The 19,782-nt window shown below is 38.5% G+C and overlaps 1 protein-coding gene across 1 annotated transcript in view; it reads left to right on the forward strand.

The window, feature by feature from the left end:
* The window catches only part of LOC126257510 (myosin-I heavy chain), an 829,484-nt gene that overhangs the window by 640,176 nt on the left and 169,526 nt on the right, over positions 1-19,782 (forward strand). The window contains exons 9-14 of the mRNA XM_049955569.1: positions 4,937-5,062; positions 9,572-9,811; positions 10,436-10,569; positions 14,282-14,500; positions 18,092-18,261; positions 19,335-19,471. Of these exons, the coding sequence (XP_049811526.1) occupies positions 4,937-5,062; positions 9,572-9,811; positions 10,436-10,569; positions 14,282-14,500; positions 18,092-18,261; positions 19,335-19,471 (1,026 nt within the window). The remainder of the gene's footprint in view (positions 1-4,936; positions 5,063-9,571; positions 9,812-10,435; positions 10,570-14,281; positions 14,501-18,091; positions 18,262-19,334; positions 19,472-19,782) is intronic.

The following is a 19,782-nucleotide window of genomic DNA, read 5'->3' on the forward strand; positions in this document are numbered from 1 at the left end:
TCTGTTTCTTAGCCAGTTTGTCGGTGACCATTCATGTGGAAAGACGCTCGTTGGTTGTCATGCCCATGTAGAATGCAACACAGTGGTTGCAGGTTAGCTTGTAGATTACATGACTGGTTTCACAGGTAGCCCTGCGTTTGATGGGAAATGTGATGTTTGTGGCCAAACTGGAGTAGGTGTCAGTGGGAGGATGTATGGGGCAGGTCAAGCATCTAGACCTGTTACAGGGATATGAGACATTAGGCAATGGTTTGTGTAGGGTTTGATGAGGATATTGTGTAAGTTCGGTGGGCAGTGGAATACCACTGTGAGAGATGGGAAGGATAGTGGGTAGGACATTTCTCATTTCAGGGCATGACAAGAGGTAGTCGAAACCTGGGCGGAGATTGTAATTCAGTTGCTCCAGTCCTGGGTGGTACTGAGATGTGAGAGGAATGCTCCCCTGTGGCCAGACAGTTGAAGTTTTGGGAGGTGTTGGGTGACAGGAAAGATATGGCATGGGAGATCTGCTTTTATCCAAGATGGAGGGTAATTACAGTCTGTCAAGGCCTCAGTGATGTTCTCAGTATATTTTGAGGGGGACTGCTCTTCACTACAGATATGACTGCCACAGGTGGCTAGGTTGTAACCATCTTTGAGGTGGAGGTCAACATCTAGGAAGGTGACTTGATCGGCTGAGTAGGATCAGGTGAAGTGAATGGGTGAGAATGTGTTGAGGTTCTGGAGGAATGTGGTTAGGGAGTCCTCACCCTTGATCCAGATCACAAAGATGTCATCAGTGAATCTGAACCTGATGAGGGGTGTGGGATTCTGGGTGTTTAGGAAGGATTCCTCTAGATGGCCCATGAATAGGGTGGCATAGGATGGTGCCATGTGAGTGCCTATAGTCATACCCCAGATTTGTTTGTAGGTAATTCCTTCAAAGGAGAAATAATTGTGGTTGAGGATATAGTTGTTCATGGTGACTGGGAGGGAGGTTGTTGGTTTGGAAGCCATCGGGCTTTGGGAAAGTAGTGTTCAATAGTGGTAAGGCCATGGCATTAGGGATGTTAGTGTAAAGGAAGGTAGCATCAACAGTGATGAGCAGGGCACCAAGTGGTAAAGGAGCAGGAACTTTGGAGAATCGGTGAAGGAAATGGTTGTGAGTAATAGGCTAAAGGTGTTGGTCTACAAGAGCAGAGATTCTCTCAGTGGGAGCACAGTAACCAGCCACAATGGGGAATCCTGCGTGGTTGGGTTTATGGACTTTAAGAAAGCATGTAGGAGGTAGGAGAGCAGAGATTGAAAGCGGTGAGGAGAGAGATGGACTCCGAGGAAAGGTTCTGGGATGGGCCCAATGGTTTGAGGAAAGACTGTAGATCCTGCTGAATTTCTGGAATGAGGTGACTGTGGCAGGGTTTGTTGGTGGATGAATCAGACAGCTGGCAGAGTCCTTCTACCAAGTAATCCATGCGGTTCAAGACAACAGTGGTGGAGCCTTTGTCAGCAGGTAGGATTATAAGATTTGGAGCAGTTTTTAGGTGATAGATTACAGTTCTTGCTGTGGATGTCAGGTTAGTTTGCATGTTGTGGGATTTGGGGAATGATAATGAAGTAAGGTTAGAGGTTAAGATATTCAGGAAAGCTAACAGGGGATGATTTGGGGTCAAAGGGGGTGGATCATGGTTGGATGGAGGAGTGAACTGAGTCAGGCAGGGAGGCAGTGATGACATCTTTATGATCTGGATTGAGGATGAGGACACCCTATCCACTTTCCTCCAGAACCTCAATTCCTTTCCCATTCGCTTCACCTTGTCCTACTCAACCCAACAAGCCATCTTCTTCAATGTTGACCTCAACCTTAAAGATGGCTATATCAGTACATCTGGCCATATCAGACCCACCAACCGCAAACAATACCTCCACTTTTACAGCTACCATTCTTTCCATACCCACAAGTTCCTTCCATACAACCTAGCCATCTGTGGCTGTCCCATCTATAGTGATGAGCAGTGTCTCTCAAAATATACAAAGGGTCTCACTGAGGCCTTCACAAACCCTAATTACCCATCAAACCTTGTACAAAAACAGATTTCCCATGCCTTATCTTTCTAGTCACCTACCACCTCCCAAAGTCCCACTGTATGGCCACAGAACAACACTCTCCTCATGACACAGTACCACACATATCTGGAGCAACTGAATTACATTCTCCACTAGGGTTTCGACTCGCTCTTATCATGCCCTGAAATGAGAAATGTGCTATCCACTATCCTTCCCATCCCTCCCACAGTGGTATTCCGCTGCCCACCGAACCTACACAATATCCTCATCCATCCCTATACAACCCCTGCTCCCAACCCCTTGCCTTGTGGCTCATATCCCTGTAATATCCAGATACAAGAGCTGTCCCATACATCCTCCCACCAGTACCTACTCCAGTCCGATTCATAGTTTTTTACTTCTCTCCTCTTCCACTAACCCCCCCCTCCCCTCTTTTCTCTTCCTACCTCCCACTGTCTGGCTTCAGCTACCGGAGACTGTGGTCATGTGTGTGAGTTGTGTTTGTGGGAGTGTGTGGGTGTGTACATTGTCAATTTTCAATGAAGGCCTTGCCTTGTTCGCCAAAAGCTCACTTTCTGATAGTCTCTTTACTGTGCATATCTGTAACTCAGCATCTCTGCTGTATGGTGAGTAGAGACTACTCTTTTCATAATATTGTTACATTCCATCCTGGATTTGTCATTGTTTCATGTTTAAAATCAGTATGTTCATGCTACAACTATATACTAATGGAATTATAGCCCAAACCTGGAACACACAGTGAATAAATGTAGTGAGATGTGAATGCTATGTTACTGATAATCCCTAACAATTGAGGTTGAGCATTATGTGTAGTTGGCGGACAGGTGTGCCTCGGGATATTGCTGGAAAGTCGTAGGTCCCTCTACGGTGGCTTCCAACCAGGCTCTGACTGATGGGCTGCTAAGAGCCGGCACATAAATTGGCCCAGAGCTCCAGTGGAGCAGACTGCCACTATATTGACTTGTGCTGCCCTAAACAGCCAGGGCATGGAGGAATTCATGCCGATCCAGCTCCACACACGTGACACAGTGGAGGAAATAGGTTCCTGGCACGGAGGACCCCTGGTGGCTCTTGTCCTGCCTTCTGCTGTCTGTCTTCCTTGTTGTGATCGATGCAGTTTGGGGAGGTAATGCCTTGTACGTATGCAACCCACGACACCTTAGTGTCTGACATGTTGCCAATCCCTTTAGGCGAATGATGGGTACATGGCAGGCTAGATTGGAGGGACTAATATCTTACCAATGTGTTTTTTTTCTGTAAAATATGAGGTTAAGTTGATGTTTCCTTGTGAGGTGAGAGGTTGTGTTGATGAGTGGAGAGAGAAGGCAAGAAGGGGGAGAGAAGTGTAGAGGGAAGGGTGACTGACAGCTGGGAGAGAGGCAGAATAGGAATGTGGGACTGGGGAGCCTGCCCAGGGATAGGCAGGACCAGCAGTGTGTAGCACATAGTGAAGTGGAGGAATGGATTGGGAGTGAGGGAAAGGGGTAGAACACACGAAGAGGGGACAGGTGGGTGTAACACGAGTGAAGCTGGTGGGCATGTAGGAAGATAAGAGTTGGGTGTGGGACAGACCTGCTGGCGGCTAAGGCCAGGAAGATCATGGGGTCGAAGTATGTGTTGTAAGGACATTCTCGTATATGCAAATCATAGAAATGTGTTTTGAGGGAAATGGAGGGAGGAAGGGGCAGAGCTCCGGAGCCAGAGGGTGCAATTTGTAAAGCACCATTGAAGTCAAGTATACTGTGTTCAACAGCATGTCCTGCCACAGGGTGATCTACTTTTCTGTTGCTTATAGTTTGGCAGCAACCATTAGTTTGAGAGTACAGCTGGTTGGTGGTCATGCCCACATAAAAGTCTGTGCAAGAGTTGCTGCGTAGGTGCTATATGACGTGACTACTTTCACAGGGACTCTACATTTGGTAGTGTAAGCTACATCTTTGACATAACTGGAATAGAATGTGCCAGATATGTGCATAGGACAGGTTTTGCAACTGAGTCTTCCATGGAGATGTGTCTCATGTGACAAGGGGTTGGAAGTAGGTGTGGCATAAAGGTGGATCAGGATTTTTCATAAGTTGTGTGGGTGGCAAAGTAATGCTTTGAGAGGGGTAAGAAATATTTTTAGTAGGATGTTTCTCATTTCAGGACATGACAATCTGTAATCGAATTTTTGGTGAAGGATGTCGTTAAATTTTTCCGCTCTGGAGTCATATTGGTTAGTGGAGGATGTGTTCTTTTGTAGCTACTTTATGGGGATTGTTGGAGTAAATAGGGGTGTGAATAGATATGGCATTAGAGATCTCATTTTGATTGGGTTTGGAGGGTAGTGCTTGTGTGTGAAAGGCTTTGTAAGATCTTCAGCATACTGGACAATGAATTGCCCGTCACCGCAGATGTACCATCTGCAGGTGGTCAGGCTTGTAGCAGAGACTTTTTTGCATGCATAAGATGGAAAGCTATCAAACCAGAGTTACTGTTGATTGTGGGCTCATATGGAACCTCCGGCAAGATGGAGGTCAATGTCTAGAAAGGGGATGGCGAGAAAGTGTTGGGTCCGTGGAGGAAAAGATGTATTCTCTCTCTCTCTCTCTCTCTCTCTCTCTCTCTCTCTCTCTGTGTGTGTGTGTGTGTGTGTGTGTGTGTGTGTGTTGGTTGGTTGATTGTGAAGAAGGACATTGTGTGAAAGCTCAAAAGCATTTTCTGTCTTGTGTATATCAAACACTCAAAATCCCCAACTGTACGGTAAGTTGATACCTTTACTCCCTCTGATATATGTATTTCTTCTGGCACAGATAGTCACTAGGCTTTTATAATACAGTTATTTTATGTTTTCATGGGAAGCTATTATATGACATGTCTTTTTTTGTTGCAGTACCAACAAGAAGGGATCGAATTTGCTCATATTCAGTTCACAGATAATACGTCTTGTTTGGAACTGATTGAGAAACCACCACGGTGCATACTTAAACTCCTAACTGAACAGTGTCATATGCCAAAGGTAAGCATACACCAAATCCAGTGATGTTCATTTAAAATTCTACATATTTGTGCTGGTGATGAAAATAACACTATTGAATCAGTGTTTGCAGACATGAAAATACTGCAGAATAATACAGTGTTTTAAAATTAAGTTTTGTTTGTTGACAAAAATTCAGTAAAATCATTTTCATTTGTGCAGATTAATGTCTGACATTATGTTTTGAGGAGAGACAAACAATGTGCATTTAAGCAATAGAAGTAGAACAGTGTGTCCTCGGAGTCTTTAGAGACTGCATACATGAATAAAAAGTTCTCGGTTTTAAAGCTGCATCAATTCGAATAAAATCCTCAACCTTTCGATGACCATCTCTGCCATCATTGTAAGGAGTTCAGTGAACTCCTGATGACGATGGCGAAGATGGTCATCGAAAGCTCGGGGATTTTATTCGAAGTAGAGCAGTGGTTCTAAACTCAGGGGTAATAACCCTGTGAGGGATAAAACGAAATTTTTTGAGGAGTTAAAACAAAGGGGTTCAATTGTGTTTTGGTCATGAAACTGTATTAATTTTAAAAGATCATTACTGTTATCAGTAATTTGTAAGACTGTAATGCTAATTGTATAAGTTACCAATAATTACTTTTCTTCTGATACTAACATTGTGTGTGACACTGTGTGGTGAAGGCTACAGCTTGTGATACAAATGTGTCAACATCATCTCCCACACATAGCTCACCCACAACACACATACATACTTTGTATTTTGTCCTGTGCATCTGTGACAGTAACATTCAGACATATACATCAAATATGTTTAAATATCTCTGAAAAATGCCTTATCTGAGTTGTAGTTAGTTCCTACAATACACCAAAAATTTCTTCATTATACACTCTGCAACCATAAATGAATAAACTGACAGCACAGCATAATGGTAATTACGTAATTGCTACTACACTGATGTATGGTTTACACTCTGTTATTATTATTATTATTATTATTGTTATTACTGTTATTATTATTATTACTGTTGTTGTTATTACTGTTATTATTATTATTTGATTACTTTCTCAGACTTTTTAGAAGTCTGGTTAAGAATGGAGTGACGCGGACCTTTATCAAGCGTCACTTCCTTTTTGCTGTACGGTACATGTTATATTGCATTTAGGAACTTTCGGGTAATTGAACATGTATCAATAATTACGGATTTCTGTAATTGTATATATATGTTTGGATGTAGCTGTATTGCATTGATGTATTGGTGGATATTGTGTGGTATGACTCCTGTAGTTGATAGTATAATTGGTATGATGTCAACTTTATCCTGATGCCACATGTCTTTGACTTCCTCAGCCAGTTGGACGTATTTTTCAATTTTTTCTCCTGTTTTCTTTTGTATATTTGTTGTATTGGGTATGGATATTTCGATTAATTGTGTTAATTTCTTCTTTTTATTGGTGAGTATGATGTCAGGTTTGTTATGTGGCGTTGTTTTATCTGTTATAATGGTTCTGTTCCAGTATAATTTGTATTCATCATTCTCCAGTACATTTTGTGGTGCATACTTGTATGTAGGAACGTGTTGTTTTATAAGTTTATGTTGTAAGGCAAGCTGTTGATGTATTATTTTTGCGACATTGTCATGTCTTCTGGGGTATTCTGTATTTGCTAGTATTGTACATCCGCTTGTGATGTGATCTACTGTTTCTATTTGTTGTTTACAAAGTCTGCATTTATCTGTTGTGGTATTAGGATCTTTAATAATATGCTTGCTGTAATACCTGGTGTTTATTGTTTGATCCTGTATTGCAATCATGAATCCTTCTGTCTCACTGTATATATTGCCTTTTCTTAGCCGTGTGTTGGATGCGTCTTGATCGATGTGTGGCTGTGTTAGATGATACGGGTGCTTGCCATGAAGTGTTTTCTTTTTCCAATTTACTTTCTTCGTATCTGTTGATGTTATGTGGTCTAAAGGGTTGTAGAGGTGGTTATGAAATTGTAGTGGTGTAGCCGATGTATTTATATGAGTGATTGCTTTGTGTATTTTGCTAGTTTCTGCTCGTTCTATAAAGAATTTTCTTAAATTGTCTACCTGTCCATAATGTAGGTTTTTTATATCGATAAATCCCCTTCCTCCTTCCTTTCTGCTTAATGTGAATCTTTCTGTTGCTGAATGTATGTGATGTATTCTATATTTGTGGCATTGTGAGCGTGTAAGTGTATTGAGTGCTTCTAGGTCTGTGTTACTCCATTTCACTACTCCAAATGAGTAGGTCAATATTGGTATGGCATAAGTATTTATAGCTTTTGTCTTGTTTCTTGCTGTCAATTCTGTTTTCAGTATTTTTGTTAGTCTTTGTCTATATTTTTCTTTTAGTTCTTCTTTAATATTTGTATTATCTATTCCTATTTTTTGTCTGTATCCTAGATATTTATAGGCATCTGTTTTTTCCATCGCTTCTATGCAGTCGCTGTGGTTATCCAACATGTAATCTTCTTGTTTAGTGTGTTTTCCCTTGACTATGCTATTTTTCTTACATTTGTCTGTTCCAAAAGCCATACTTATATCATTGCTGAATACTTCTGTTATCTTTAGTAATTGGTTGAGTTGTTGATTTGTTGCTGCCAGTAGTTTTAGATCATCCATGTATAGCAAATGTGTGATTTTGTGTGGGTATGTTCCAGTAATATTGTATCCATAATTTGTATTATTTAGCATGTTGGATAGTGGGTTCAGAGCAAGGCAGAACCAGAAAGGACTTAATGAGTCTCCTTGGTATATTCCACGCTTAATCTGTATTGGCTGTGATGTGATATTATTTGAATTTATTTGGATATTAAGTGTGGTTTTCCAATTTTTCATTACTATGTTTAGGAACTGTATCAATTTAGGATCTATGGGTTAGTTTGGGGAATGCTGAGTCCATGTGGTACGGATGTGGTGGCTGATTTCAACTTTGTGTATACAATGCCTTTAATACTCTTTTTTTTTGTTATGGCCCTCAGCCTTTACCATGCAAAAATAAGTCATCTATGTAGCTTGTTTGCTCTCATCATATCATCAGAATTCCAAAAGATAATGTCTTCTGCTTCCTCTGGATCTGTTTTCTTAATGACACTTACGTGGCACGAATATTTTATCTTGGTCTCCTAATTTGACACAGAATAAGCGAGGTAAGTTTTTTAGATGAAGCAAAAAACATTGGAATTGCCCACACACTTTCATTTTTAGGAGCTTGCTTTTATCACTACTGGCTGTTTTCGATTACTCTAATGTATTATGTTGACCGCTGTACATTGTGATACACTAATTGTAGCAGAAGCAGAATTACATAATTATATAAAAAACTGTGTGTGTTAAAGGAAATCTGATACCATATTAGCCGGCCATGGTGGTCTAGTGGTTCTAGGCACGCAGTCCGGAACTGCGCGACTGCTACGGTCGCAGGTTCGAATCCTGCCTCGGGCATGGATGTGTGTGATGTCCTTAGGTTAGTTAGGTTTAAGTAGTTCTGAGTTCTAGGGGACTGATGACCACAGATGTTAAGTCCCATAGTGCTCAGAACCATTTTTTTTATACCATATTTGTAAACAGCTCTAAGAAACGATTTAAAAACACCTATTTTCATGCAAAGCCCCAATGTAATGTTACCCAGTGCTATTACTGAACATGAGACACGAAACATTCACAGCCTGTGAAGCCTTAAATTTTAGCCATTTCTGAAGTAAGTAATTCAGCAATCATGTGATTTTACAAACTGTAATTTGTAGCACACAATTGCTGACTTGGTTGATTTTAAATGACGATGCAAGGATGGGCGAAGCAAGTGTCCTGGGGAGAGGAGTAGTGGAGGGGAAGCACGTTTTGTAACAAATGTCCACCCTCCTGTGGATAGTTAGCTTTCTTTTCTGAGAAGGAGTTGTAGGTAACACTTGTGATGAACTGATAATTGCTTCATCACTTTATTAAAAAAAAATGGCTTTTAAAAATAAGCATCACCAGCTGTCTCATTGAATTTTTTAATAAAAACCTACAAAAAATAAATATCATATACCTTTTGTTGTTTTTAAAGTAAAAGTGTTAAAAAAAGTCTTTTTCATTCTAAACTTTAGTAAGGTGGTAATGTTGATGACAGAGGGGTGAGGAGGGTCTCTAGCTAAAATCTGTTTGCACTCAGTGGCACTGGTCTCAGCGAGGTTCGGAACCACTTAAGTAATGTGCATCATAATAGCTCAAATTAAAATTTGAGGATATTATTAATGGTATAAATGTGAATGATTAGAGCTAAAGACAGGGAGAAATTTCATAGTGTTAGTGGAAATGAAAAGTTAATAACAACGAAAATTGGAAGTGGAGGGAGGAAAGGAAGGGAAAAGATTAGAGTAAGTCAGTGGAATGAAGACACCTTCGATGGAGACAAATATGTAGAATATTCTTTTACTTTAAGCTCTTTTTTCTGAATCCTTTTTATATATTCTTCAACTTTTTTTCAAATTGTAACCAATATTCTAAATGAATTTCTTGCTAGGGATCCGATCTGGCATATTTGACCAATCTTCATGCTGAATTTGAAAATCATCCAAATTATGTGAAAGGTGATGATAGAAGAAAATGGGAGAAGGAATTTGGTATTCATCATTATGCTGGTTGTGTGACATACTGTGTTGAAGGATTTGTTGACAAGAATCGTGATGTCCAGCAGGATGTTTTCTTTGACTTCATGAGTCGCTCGACAAATGACTTTGTACAGGAGATAACCAAATATCAGGTATAGTATGCATTATTTTATTCCTTGTACATAGAGATGACACGCATCAGACATTAGTAATTGAAGAAGGCTCAGTTTGATGATGGCAGGCCTTTAAAAATTTTGAATATACATAGTGAAATATTTGTTTTAGTCATGAATCTTTACATGGAAAAAATATTTTCATCATTATAGCAGATGTGCTTTTGAACACCAAAAAATCCCTAAATACTGTCTTACCAAAGAGGGCAAAAAGAAAGTAGAATTTAAAGCATTTTATGATGTTCTGAGACAGTTGTAGTAGGACAGTCCACTTACCAGATTGTAGCTTACCGTAAGATGAGAAAACTTTTCTACAGAGAATTTCTTTATTACTACCTTCACAATATAAGGTCCATCTCTGGCATTAAATAAATAACTGTTTATTATTATTACTATTACTATTGTTAATATTTTACAGTGAAGTAATGCTGTAGATATGTTATTGTTACTGTAAAATGCACGTATATAGCTGCAATATTTTAATTTTTTTTGCAAGTTTATATGAAACTTTACCAGCATATATGATTGTGCACCAGTGCTTGTCATTAATAACTGGTTCTTGTTACCCAGCATGCATTGAAAGATTCTCAATTCTTTTAACAGGATTTAATGTGTTGTGCCACTAGAATGGGTACAATGTCATCTCGCGGTACAAGTAAGGGTAAACCAACAGTAAGTGACACATTTCGCCATCAGCTGCAGGCACTTGTTGATGTGCTCCAAGCTACAAATCCATGGTGCGTAAATAATTGTCTTCGTATACTATTGTTTGGTCATTTAATGTTCTGTGTGTTGTCTAATTAATGTAGTGGCCAGGAAGTATGAGAATTCTTTCTTTTGTTTCACTGTAAGCACAGATAACAGGTGTCCTCATACAATCTTCTTCCTTTTCAATCCTTATAGACATTTCTCTGAGTTTCATAAGAACAGAACATTAGTTTTTTTATAATAATATCTTTCCATATACTCGTTATCTCCCAGTAAAGCAGCAATTCTATAGTAGGCTACATGGATTAACTATTTACATTAAAAACAGATAGAAAACTGTAAAATATTTAATGAGCAGTATCAGATTGGGACGTGTATGGATTCTATTTTAAGTTAACATGTGCATGTAAGACAAGAAATTATTGTAACTAGGATTAAACTGAATATTTAATTTTTCGGTCACAACATGATGAGTCAAAACATTAAAACAACTGCTCGCTGTGAAATAGAATGCTGCCTGGTGTATTTATGGACACAGGATATGGACAAAGGACAAGTTTTTATGGCTTGGCACCTGTGATCGAGAAACTTTGAAATGGTGAAGCTGTTCCTGTGCTATTGTCATGAGCATCAATGGAAAGTGGTTGGAGGTCAGTGAAACTATGAGTAGGCGAACAGGCATCCAGATCATCACAGAATGTGGCGGTTGGTGGTTGCCCTACAGTTAAGCAGAATAGGTGGCAATCTGTCACTATTCTGCTTAACAGTAGGGCAACCACCAACCGCCACATTCTGTGATGACAGAGTACAATGCTGCTGCATTGCATATAATGTCCAAGTTTTTCAGAGCACAGTGTTCAGTGCACATCATTGAACGTGGGACTCTGCAACGGACAACCCCTATGTGCTCCCATGTTGACCCAACAATATAGCCTATTAGAATTGCAGTGGTCATGGGATAATTGAGATTGGACCACGGATCAATGGAAATGTGTCACTTGCTCATAGCTGTTGCGCTAGCTTGGAGGTCGTGTCCGATATGCTGTCACCCAGGTGAAAGGTTGCTCGAAGCATGTACTGTGCCACAGATGCAGGCTGGTTGGAGCAGTATTGTGCTTTAGGCGGCACATTCACCTGAGCTTCCAGAGGATCCTTGTTAGTAACTGAAGGCACCATGACAGCTGTGGATTACATAAATATAATTGTGGACCACTTACATCTCTTCATGCTTGATTTCTTTCCCGATGGCAAGAGCATCTTCCAGCAGGACCATGACAGCATAAATATAATTTTAAACCACCTACATCTCTTAATGCTTGATTTTTTCCCAATGGCTAGAGCATCTTCCAGCATGATAACTGTTTGTGTTACGGGGCCAGGTGGTGTGAGGAGCATGGTAGTGAACCTACAATAATGTCTTGCCCACCAAATTCACCTGATCTTAACCTGATGGATAACATCTGGGATGCCATCGGACAGGAGTTTTGCACCCGCAAACCACATACCCATAATTTACAGGAATTATGTGACTTGTGAGAAGACTTCTGGTGCCACGTACTTCCAGAAACCTACCTAGGACTTGCTGAATCCATACCATCCAGAACTGCTGCTGTGCTATGTTTAAAAAATGGATGAATACCCCATTACAAAGGCAGTTGTAATGTTTTGATTCACCAGTTTGTCACGATATACTACAGTACCAATGTTGCATATAATATCCAAAATGATAGAGGTAAAGGGAAAGTTTTATTGTCATAATTAAAAAGCACTTTTTTTTTAGCAAAGGGAAATCTCTGTATCTGTAGGTCAAGGCCTTCAAGCTTCACTGAAACTCAACTGTATCCTTGATTGAATCATAACTGTAGCTGATTGTTGATATGACGATTCCTGCTTATTTTCATGTGACAGCCTTGGCATATTTTTGCTGATGATTTATCTAAAATTAGGCCCACTTAGTCAACTTTGGAGTTACGGTAATACTTTCTATTTTGTATATGAAAACGTGCAAAATGATCGCAAGATGAAATACTTGCACCTACTGAATTACCAAACGGGTTTCAAGCAAAGCTCAAAAGACTTATGCAGTGCACATAAACAGTGTACTCTTGTTTTGAAATTTATTGTCTCTCTCTATAACTTAAAGCAGATAATATTTGTCAACATTTCTAATCTGAACCAACAAGAGCAACATTCTTCACAGTTATGTTAAAAATAGTCATCTTTGATTGTCGAGAAATCCCTTACTGTTGGTGGGGTACACCTTGGACCTTAACTGACCTCTTGTAAGTTCATTGTGTTCTTCCCTTCTATATCTGTCTTGTATTTCCCTGGCTTATCCAGAATTATACATGCTGTTAACATTATTACTTTACGAATGCAGAGTGGAAAACTAATTGAGCTAAGTTCCAGAATTTTTTTTCAGGAGACCAAAATGGACTTGTGGCAGTAAAAATTTTAACAGATTATTTATTTATTGTTTTGTTAGATGCTGAGAATGATGAGCATTTCCAGGTGCAGTAACAACTTTAAGAAAACTGGATCAAACAGATTATTTTTTACAATTTTTCAGTCAGAAAATACCCATATTAAATTTTTCATTCTGCTATAAGTCCAATCCTTATTAAGTTGTTAGGCATTTAGAATGCCATTGTAAAATTCCAAATTTTCTTAATTTCTTTTTTAAATATCATCAACAGTAAGTAAACATGAAAGTTATGAATTACACAGTAGAAACACAAGCAGTTAAAAAAAATTGTAATGAGACCAAAAACAGTAACAAAATTGATGCAAAACTTGTTTGTTGGTGTGGGGTTAGAGTTATACTTCCCACCAGTTCTTGAATCCACCATATTCCTTTTCTATTACTCTTTTCCATTTTCTGATAAACTGAAACTTTAGAGATCTACTTCACGAACACACAGATTTAAGTGGAACAGTGAACTGAAAAGGCAGCAAACTACATTACAGTAAGATATGGGTCCTATATCTTTGGTGTACAGTTACCTCTGGCCGTAGTGGTGGTACCAACCATTGGCATTATAAATAACTACAAGGTGTAAGAGTTTCCACTTAAATCATACAGTTGTGCTTTAATGTCAGTGCATAAATTACTGTGGAAGACTAAATTGCCTTTTGCCCATTTAGCTTTTCCACTCTATAAATTATTACTCGAATACTTTTTTTTCAGCTCCTTGATATTCCATCTTGCAAAATTTTTGTATTTTATTATTCTGTCCATCCCTTTCCAACACAGTGCTGTATGATGTCCATGCAAGCATCTTACATTTGAGAGAGAAGCTTCGCAAGCATGGTACTAGAAATGGTGGCAGTACTTCCCTACATTGCTTATTGTTCTAATGAATGTGTCCAGAACTATTCAAGTGTGTTTGATACACTTGGGAAGTCAGTTTTTGATCTCATATTAAAAATTACTACAAACCAATGAAAGATCATTAACTAGTGTTCAAAAATTAAAAAAAAAAAAGATTAGAAATAAAAACCATGTACAAATGAATCAATTGCAGTAAAAGATGGAAAATGCTGTTAATAAAAAGGAAGTTGTAGACTGACTCAATCAATGATAAAACATATTATTTTCACCACTGTGGTCTGTTATATAATAATTGCTTCTTATTATACTCAAACTCTTCTCTTTTTATATAATATGTTGGTACTTACTTATTCATAACTGTGCAACGAAAATGAATATGCTATCAATGTAAATTGTGTTCTTTGTGGCAGGTATGTGCGATGTATTAAACCAAACATGCAGAAATCTCCTAATAACTATAACGAAAAGTTGGTGCTGGACCAACTTAAATATTTGGGCATGTTGGATATAATACGTATTCGCAAGGAGGGCTATCCAGTACACATGCCATTTGATGAGTTTATACAAAGATACAGGTGTCTCATTGGTTCGGCACAAAAACTACCATCTTGCCCTAAAGAAGCTGTTAAGTAAGTTGTTGTCACAATTGCACATCTCTTTTCTGCTCTAATAATTCACTCAAAATTAAAGTGAATAATTAGTAGAAGAGGAGTTTTTACTTGTGAGTTTAAAAATGGAGGAAAAGATGAGGCAATCCACTTTGTGGATCTGAAGACATATGAGATCCAGGAAATAAAGGGTTTTGGAGAGATTTTTCCTTTATTTTAGTAGAATTTCCATTTTTATTTTTCTTGCTGAACCAATTAAAGAAAATTCTGGAATCTCAAGATTCATCTGTATTTTTAAACGTATGTGTGCCAGACCAGTTTAGGTTGTTTCAGTTTCAGTGGTTGGAAACTCCTCTTCTGCAGCAGTATTACCTGATTTTGTTTGGATTTGCTTGTTTCCTTATATTTTGAATGGTACACTACAATTTATATGCTAATTTGTATGAATGTGTTACACAAAGTGCAAAGTAAACCACTGTGGTAAGAAAACTGCCATAAAACTTCAGTGACTTTTTGCACTTCTACAGGACTTTTGTTGCACTTCTACAGGACATAACTCTTACTGTTATCATTCAGTAACTAGACAACAAAATTTGTCTTTCCCTTTCAAGTATTTCCTTTCCACATAAGTGTGTGTGTGTGTGTGTGTGTGTGTGTGTGTGTGTGTGAGAGAGAGAGAGAGAGAGAGAGAGAGAGAGAGAGAGAGAGAGAGTGCGTGTCTGTGTGTGTGAACCAAAATAAATAGTTGGAAGAAATGAAACCTATTTAGTGCTTAAACAGGCAAGTCCTCCTTCTCAGTGAGAAGGGGGAACCAGTTTTAAATTAACAACTGATATATATAAAATAGAGGGATGCATTCCACGTGGGAAAAATATATCTAAAAACAAAGATGATGTGACTTACCAAACGAAAGTGCTGGCAGGTCAATAGACACACAAACAAACACAAACATACACACAAAATTCAAGCTTTCGCAACCAATGGTTGCTTCGTCTGCTTGTGAGATGTCTGCTTGTGTCTGTATATGTGTGGATGGATATGTGTGTGTGTGTGTGCGCGAGTGTATACCCGTCCTTTTTTCCCCCTAAGGGAAGTCTTTCCGCTCCCGGGATTGGAATGACTCCTTACCCTCTCCCCTAAAACCCACATCCTTTCGTCTTTCCCTCTCCTTCCCTCTTTCCTGATGAGGCCAACAGTTTGTTGCGAAAGCTTGAATTTTGTGTGTATGTTTGTGTGTCTGTCGACCTGCCAGCACTTTCATTTGGTAAGTCACATCATCTTTGTATATATATATATATATATATATATATATATATATATATATAATAGAGGGAAACATTCCACGTAGGAAAAATATATCTAAAAACAAAGATGATGTGACTTACCAAATGAAAGTGCTGGCAGGTCGACAGACACACAAACGAACACAAACATACACACAAAATTCAAGCTTTCGCAACAAACTGTTGCCTCATCAGGAAAGAGGGAAGGAGAGGGAAAGACGAAAGGATGTGCGTTTTAGGGGAGAAGGTAAGGAGTCATTCCAATCCCGGGAGCGGAAAGACTTACCTTAGGGGGAAAAAAGGACGGGTATACACTCGCACACACACACACTTATCCATCCACACATATACAGACACAAGCAGACATATTTAATTTGGTAAGTCACATCATCTTTGTTTTTAGATATATATATATATATAGATAGATAGATAGATAGAGAGAGAGAGAGAGAGAGAGAGAGGGAAAACATTCCACGTGGGAAAAATATATCTAAAAACAAAGATGATGTGACTTACCAAAACGAAAGCGCTGGCAGGTCGATAGACACACAAACATACACAAAAAATTCTAGCTTTCGCAACCAATGGTTGCTTCATCAGGAAAGAGGGAAGGAGAGGGAAAGACAAAAGGATCCTTTCGTCTTTCCCTCTCCTTCCCTCTTTCCTGACGAAGCAACCGTTGGTTGCGAAAGCTAGAATTTTTTGTGTATGTTTGTGTGTCTATCGACCTGCCAGCACTTTCATTTTGGTAAGTCACGTCATCTTTGTTTTTATATATATATATAAAAAACTGCAGAGTGTGGAAGGGGAGAAAGCTTTATAAAATATAAGACCGAAACTGCAAACCTGAGTTACAAAAGAGAGAGACAAAGAGGCAGAAAACTGAATGTGGGAAAGGGGTTGGGAAGTTGATAATGGAAATTAGATAGGAAGAAAGAGAGTGGAAAGTAGATAGAAATTACCAGACAATTAGAATGTAGTTTGAAGTTGGATGGATGCAACAGGTCATGGATATGGTCTTGGAAACCATAATTCAGTTTATGTAAACTTTTTATTGAGTCACTTAAAAGAGGATTTTATGGATACCAGGAAGCAGCAAACCATGGGGTCTGATACAGTGGTGGTATTCTCACTTTCTGAATCCATGGAAAAAGTGGGCTGTTGAATCTCAGTAGAAGCCAAGGCTGAATTCCATAGCGCTATTATTGTAAGGAGATGAGCTCAGATAGTCATCTGTCTGTCTTGCCTTTGGTTTTCAATTATTGCCTTGAATCACATGGTGAAAATGTTAAACCTTTGCTTCACTGATACAGCACTATCAATAAAATGTTGACAGGGGAAAAATAATTCCTTCGCCCGCATCTCGTGGTCGTGCGGTAGCGTTCTCGCTTCCCACGCCGGGGTTCCCGGGTTCGATTCCCGGCGGGGTCAGGGATTTTCTCTGCCTCGTGATGGCTGGGTGTTGTGTGATGTCCTTAGGTTAGTTAGGTTTAAGTAGTTCTAAGTTCTAGGGGACTGATGACCATAGATGTTAAGTCCCATAGTGCTCAGAGCCATTTGAACCATTTGAGCCAATAATTCCTTCCTGATACATGTCATATTTTATTTACTTTCATTTTCTACCTGCAAATCTCAATAAAATCTCTCAAATAATCAGCCTATTCATAAATCTGGAAGTGCATTTGAAAATAAAGGTACTGTGTTTCACTGAGCTCCGATAGCAATTGCAAAGTGAAAGAAGACAGACTGGATTTTGTGATGTTATTGTTCTATTTCCTTGTTGACACAAGGTTAGGACTGGATAATAGGCAGAGGAAAAAAGAGGAAACAGCAATGGACCTCAATTTTCTGTTTATACTCATCTATATTTTACAAGTTCAGAAATAAAATTCATCAACCTGTCTAGTCAACAAATCTAGTAACATGCAGATTAAGTTACTGGTTTTATATATAGTCTATCAGCAGTAGTAATTTCTGTTTAACTATTCACATGTCTGCTTTGCCTCCAATCTGGTTGGTTTGATCATTATTACCATTTATCAATTATATATTTTGTCATACATATTTTATTGTACGGTATCTCAAAATAGTTATTAACTGGTATACATTCCTATATTGTGCACCTTCTGCCCCTCCCTCCCACTTTCTTATCCTATGAACCAATTTTCAGTCTTGTTTATGTGCCTTTTGACAACTCAGTACGTCTACTATTTGATGAGTTGATACTTTTCCTCTTAAACTATTTACATTCACTAGGACTTCCAATTACCATATTTATTTCTTCTTGTTCTATAATTTGACAAATATGCATCTTTTAATATTATTGCAGATCTATAATCAAACTACAGAAAGCAGAAAGTACAGAATGGCAAGTCGGTAAAAGCAAAGTGTTCTTGCGGAATTGTGTACATGAACCCTTGGAAGATGCACGAGGTCAGATAGTGAGGTGCATGGCTACTCGTATTCAGACATGCTGGCGACGACATTGCTGTCAAAGGGGTGAGTGTTATCATAGTGTTATGCTTTCTACTTCACAGCGTGTTCACTTCTAATTTGTGATTAAAATATTCCAGAAAACTTATAAAATAACCACTAAGGTTGTTCGTCTTACACATTCAAACATCGGCCTTAGAAATATAAAGTCCAGTTTTTCGAATGCTACACTTTTTCATGCTAAATTTGTATCAGTTTCAGTTACTGAGGTTTTCGTTTAATTTTGTAGAGAAAACTTATAGTTTGTTCCTTTTGCCTTTTGTAAGTTTCTCAATTTTGTTTGCATTTCACATGTCTCTCCTCTTGACTAGGAACTATTATGAAGGGATGAAAACTGAACTTTATGAAGTCTCAGGAATTATACAATATCATCCATGTGTTCTGGCAGAAAAGAGAATCTCTGCTAAGATAGGTACAAGATAAAAAAGGTCAAATCTCAATTTTTCATATCTGATCAAGGTGGAGGTCATGATTTAGCAATAATGACATTTATTAGTAAAGTTAAAAAATTACAATACTGAATTAGCAAGTCAAAGAACTAAAGGCTTTTACAAAATAATGAAAGTGCAAATGGAAATTAATGAAGGATGCAACATAAGGAAGATTCATTTTGGCATTAAGATTACATTGGCGTATTACAAAGTGGCATACTGTGAATATAAGTTTACAAAGCTATGACAAATCAAAAAATAAGTTATTATTACTAGTGGTGGACACATAGTTCAAAATCATGTGTCCACTACTAGAAACAGGAAGTTATTTTTAGATTTGTCTTAGATGTGTCACATGTTCATCAACCTGTCAGTGGTTTATGACTGGAAGCAAACACATTTTTTTTGTGTGCAGTAATTTCCTTACTTATTGAATTGTCAAATACAAGAGCTTTGTTTAGACAAAGTGCAAGAAGTACTTTGACATTTGGGTAGGGGAGTGTGAGACAAAACTGAAACATAAGGCTGCCAAAGTTTATCATATTTTCATGAAATGCCACTTACGTTGAAATGTTTTTCTTCTTCTTTTTGCTAATATAAGGAAATCTCATTCATGTTGAAATATTATATTTTCATTGTCTGCAACAGAGTACCTGAGGACACGAAAGGCTGCTCTCAGGATACAGCATGCATACCGTGGCTGGAGGCAACGTCTGCAATTTCTCAAGGAACGCCGCGCTGCAATTGTCATCCAGTCCCACTTACGAGGAGTTTTTGCACGGGAAGTATGTTCAGATCTTAACTGTATCAGTAAAAAGTTTCAGAATTAGCTTTTAAGTACACTGTGTGTGTATATGTGTGCGGTGGAGTGGGGGACGGGGGGGGGGGGGGGGGGGTCGTTGTCAACATGGTCAAGCACATTACATGTTTTTGGATTAATGTATCTTGATTGTTGATATAACAAACAGCAAGGACTAAAACCTTCTTAATTCGTCAAACAATGTAGAAATCTCACCAAAAATGCAAAGAAAATAATGTAAAAATATAATGAAAAGGATAGCTGCTACTCATCATAAAGCACAGATGCTGAGTCACA

The sequence above is a fragment of the Schistocerca nitens genome, chromosome 1 (genome assembly GCF_023898315.1).
Source record: "Schistocerca nitens isolate TAMUIC-IGC-003100 chromosome 1, iqSchNite1.1, whole genome shotgun sequence".
Classification (NCBI taxonomy): Eukaryota; Metazoa; Arthropoda; class Insecta; order Orthoptera; family Acrididae; genus Schistocerca; species Schistocerca nitens.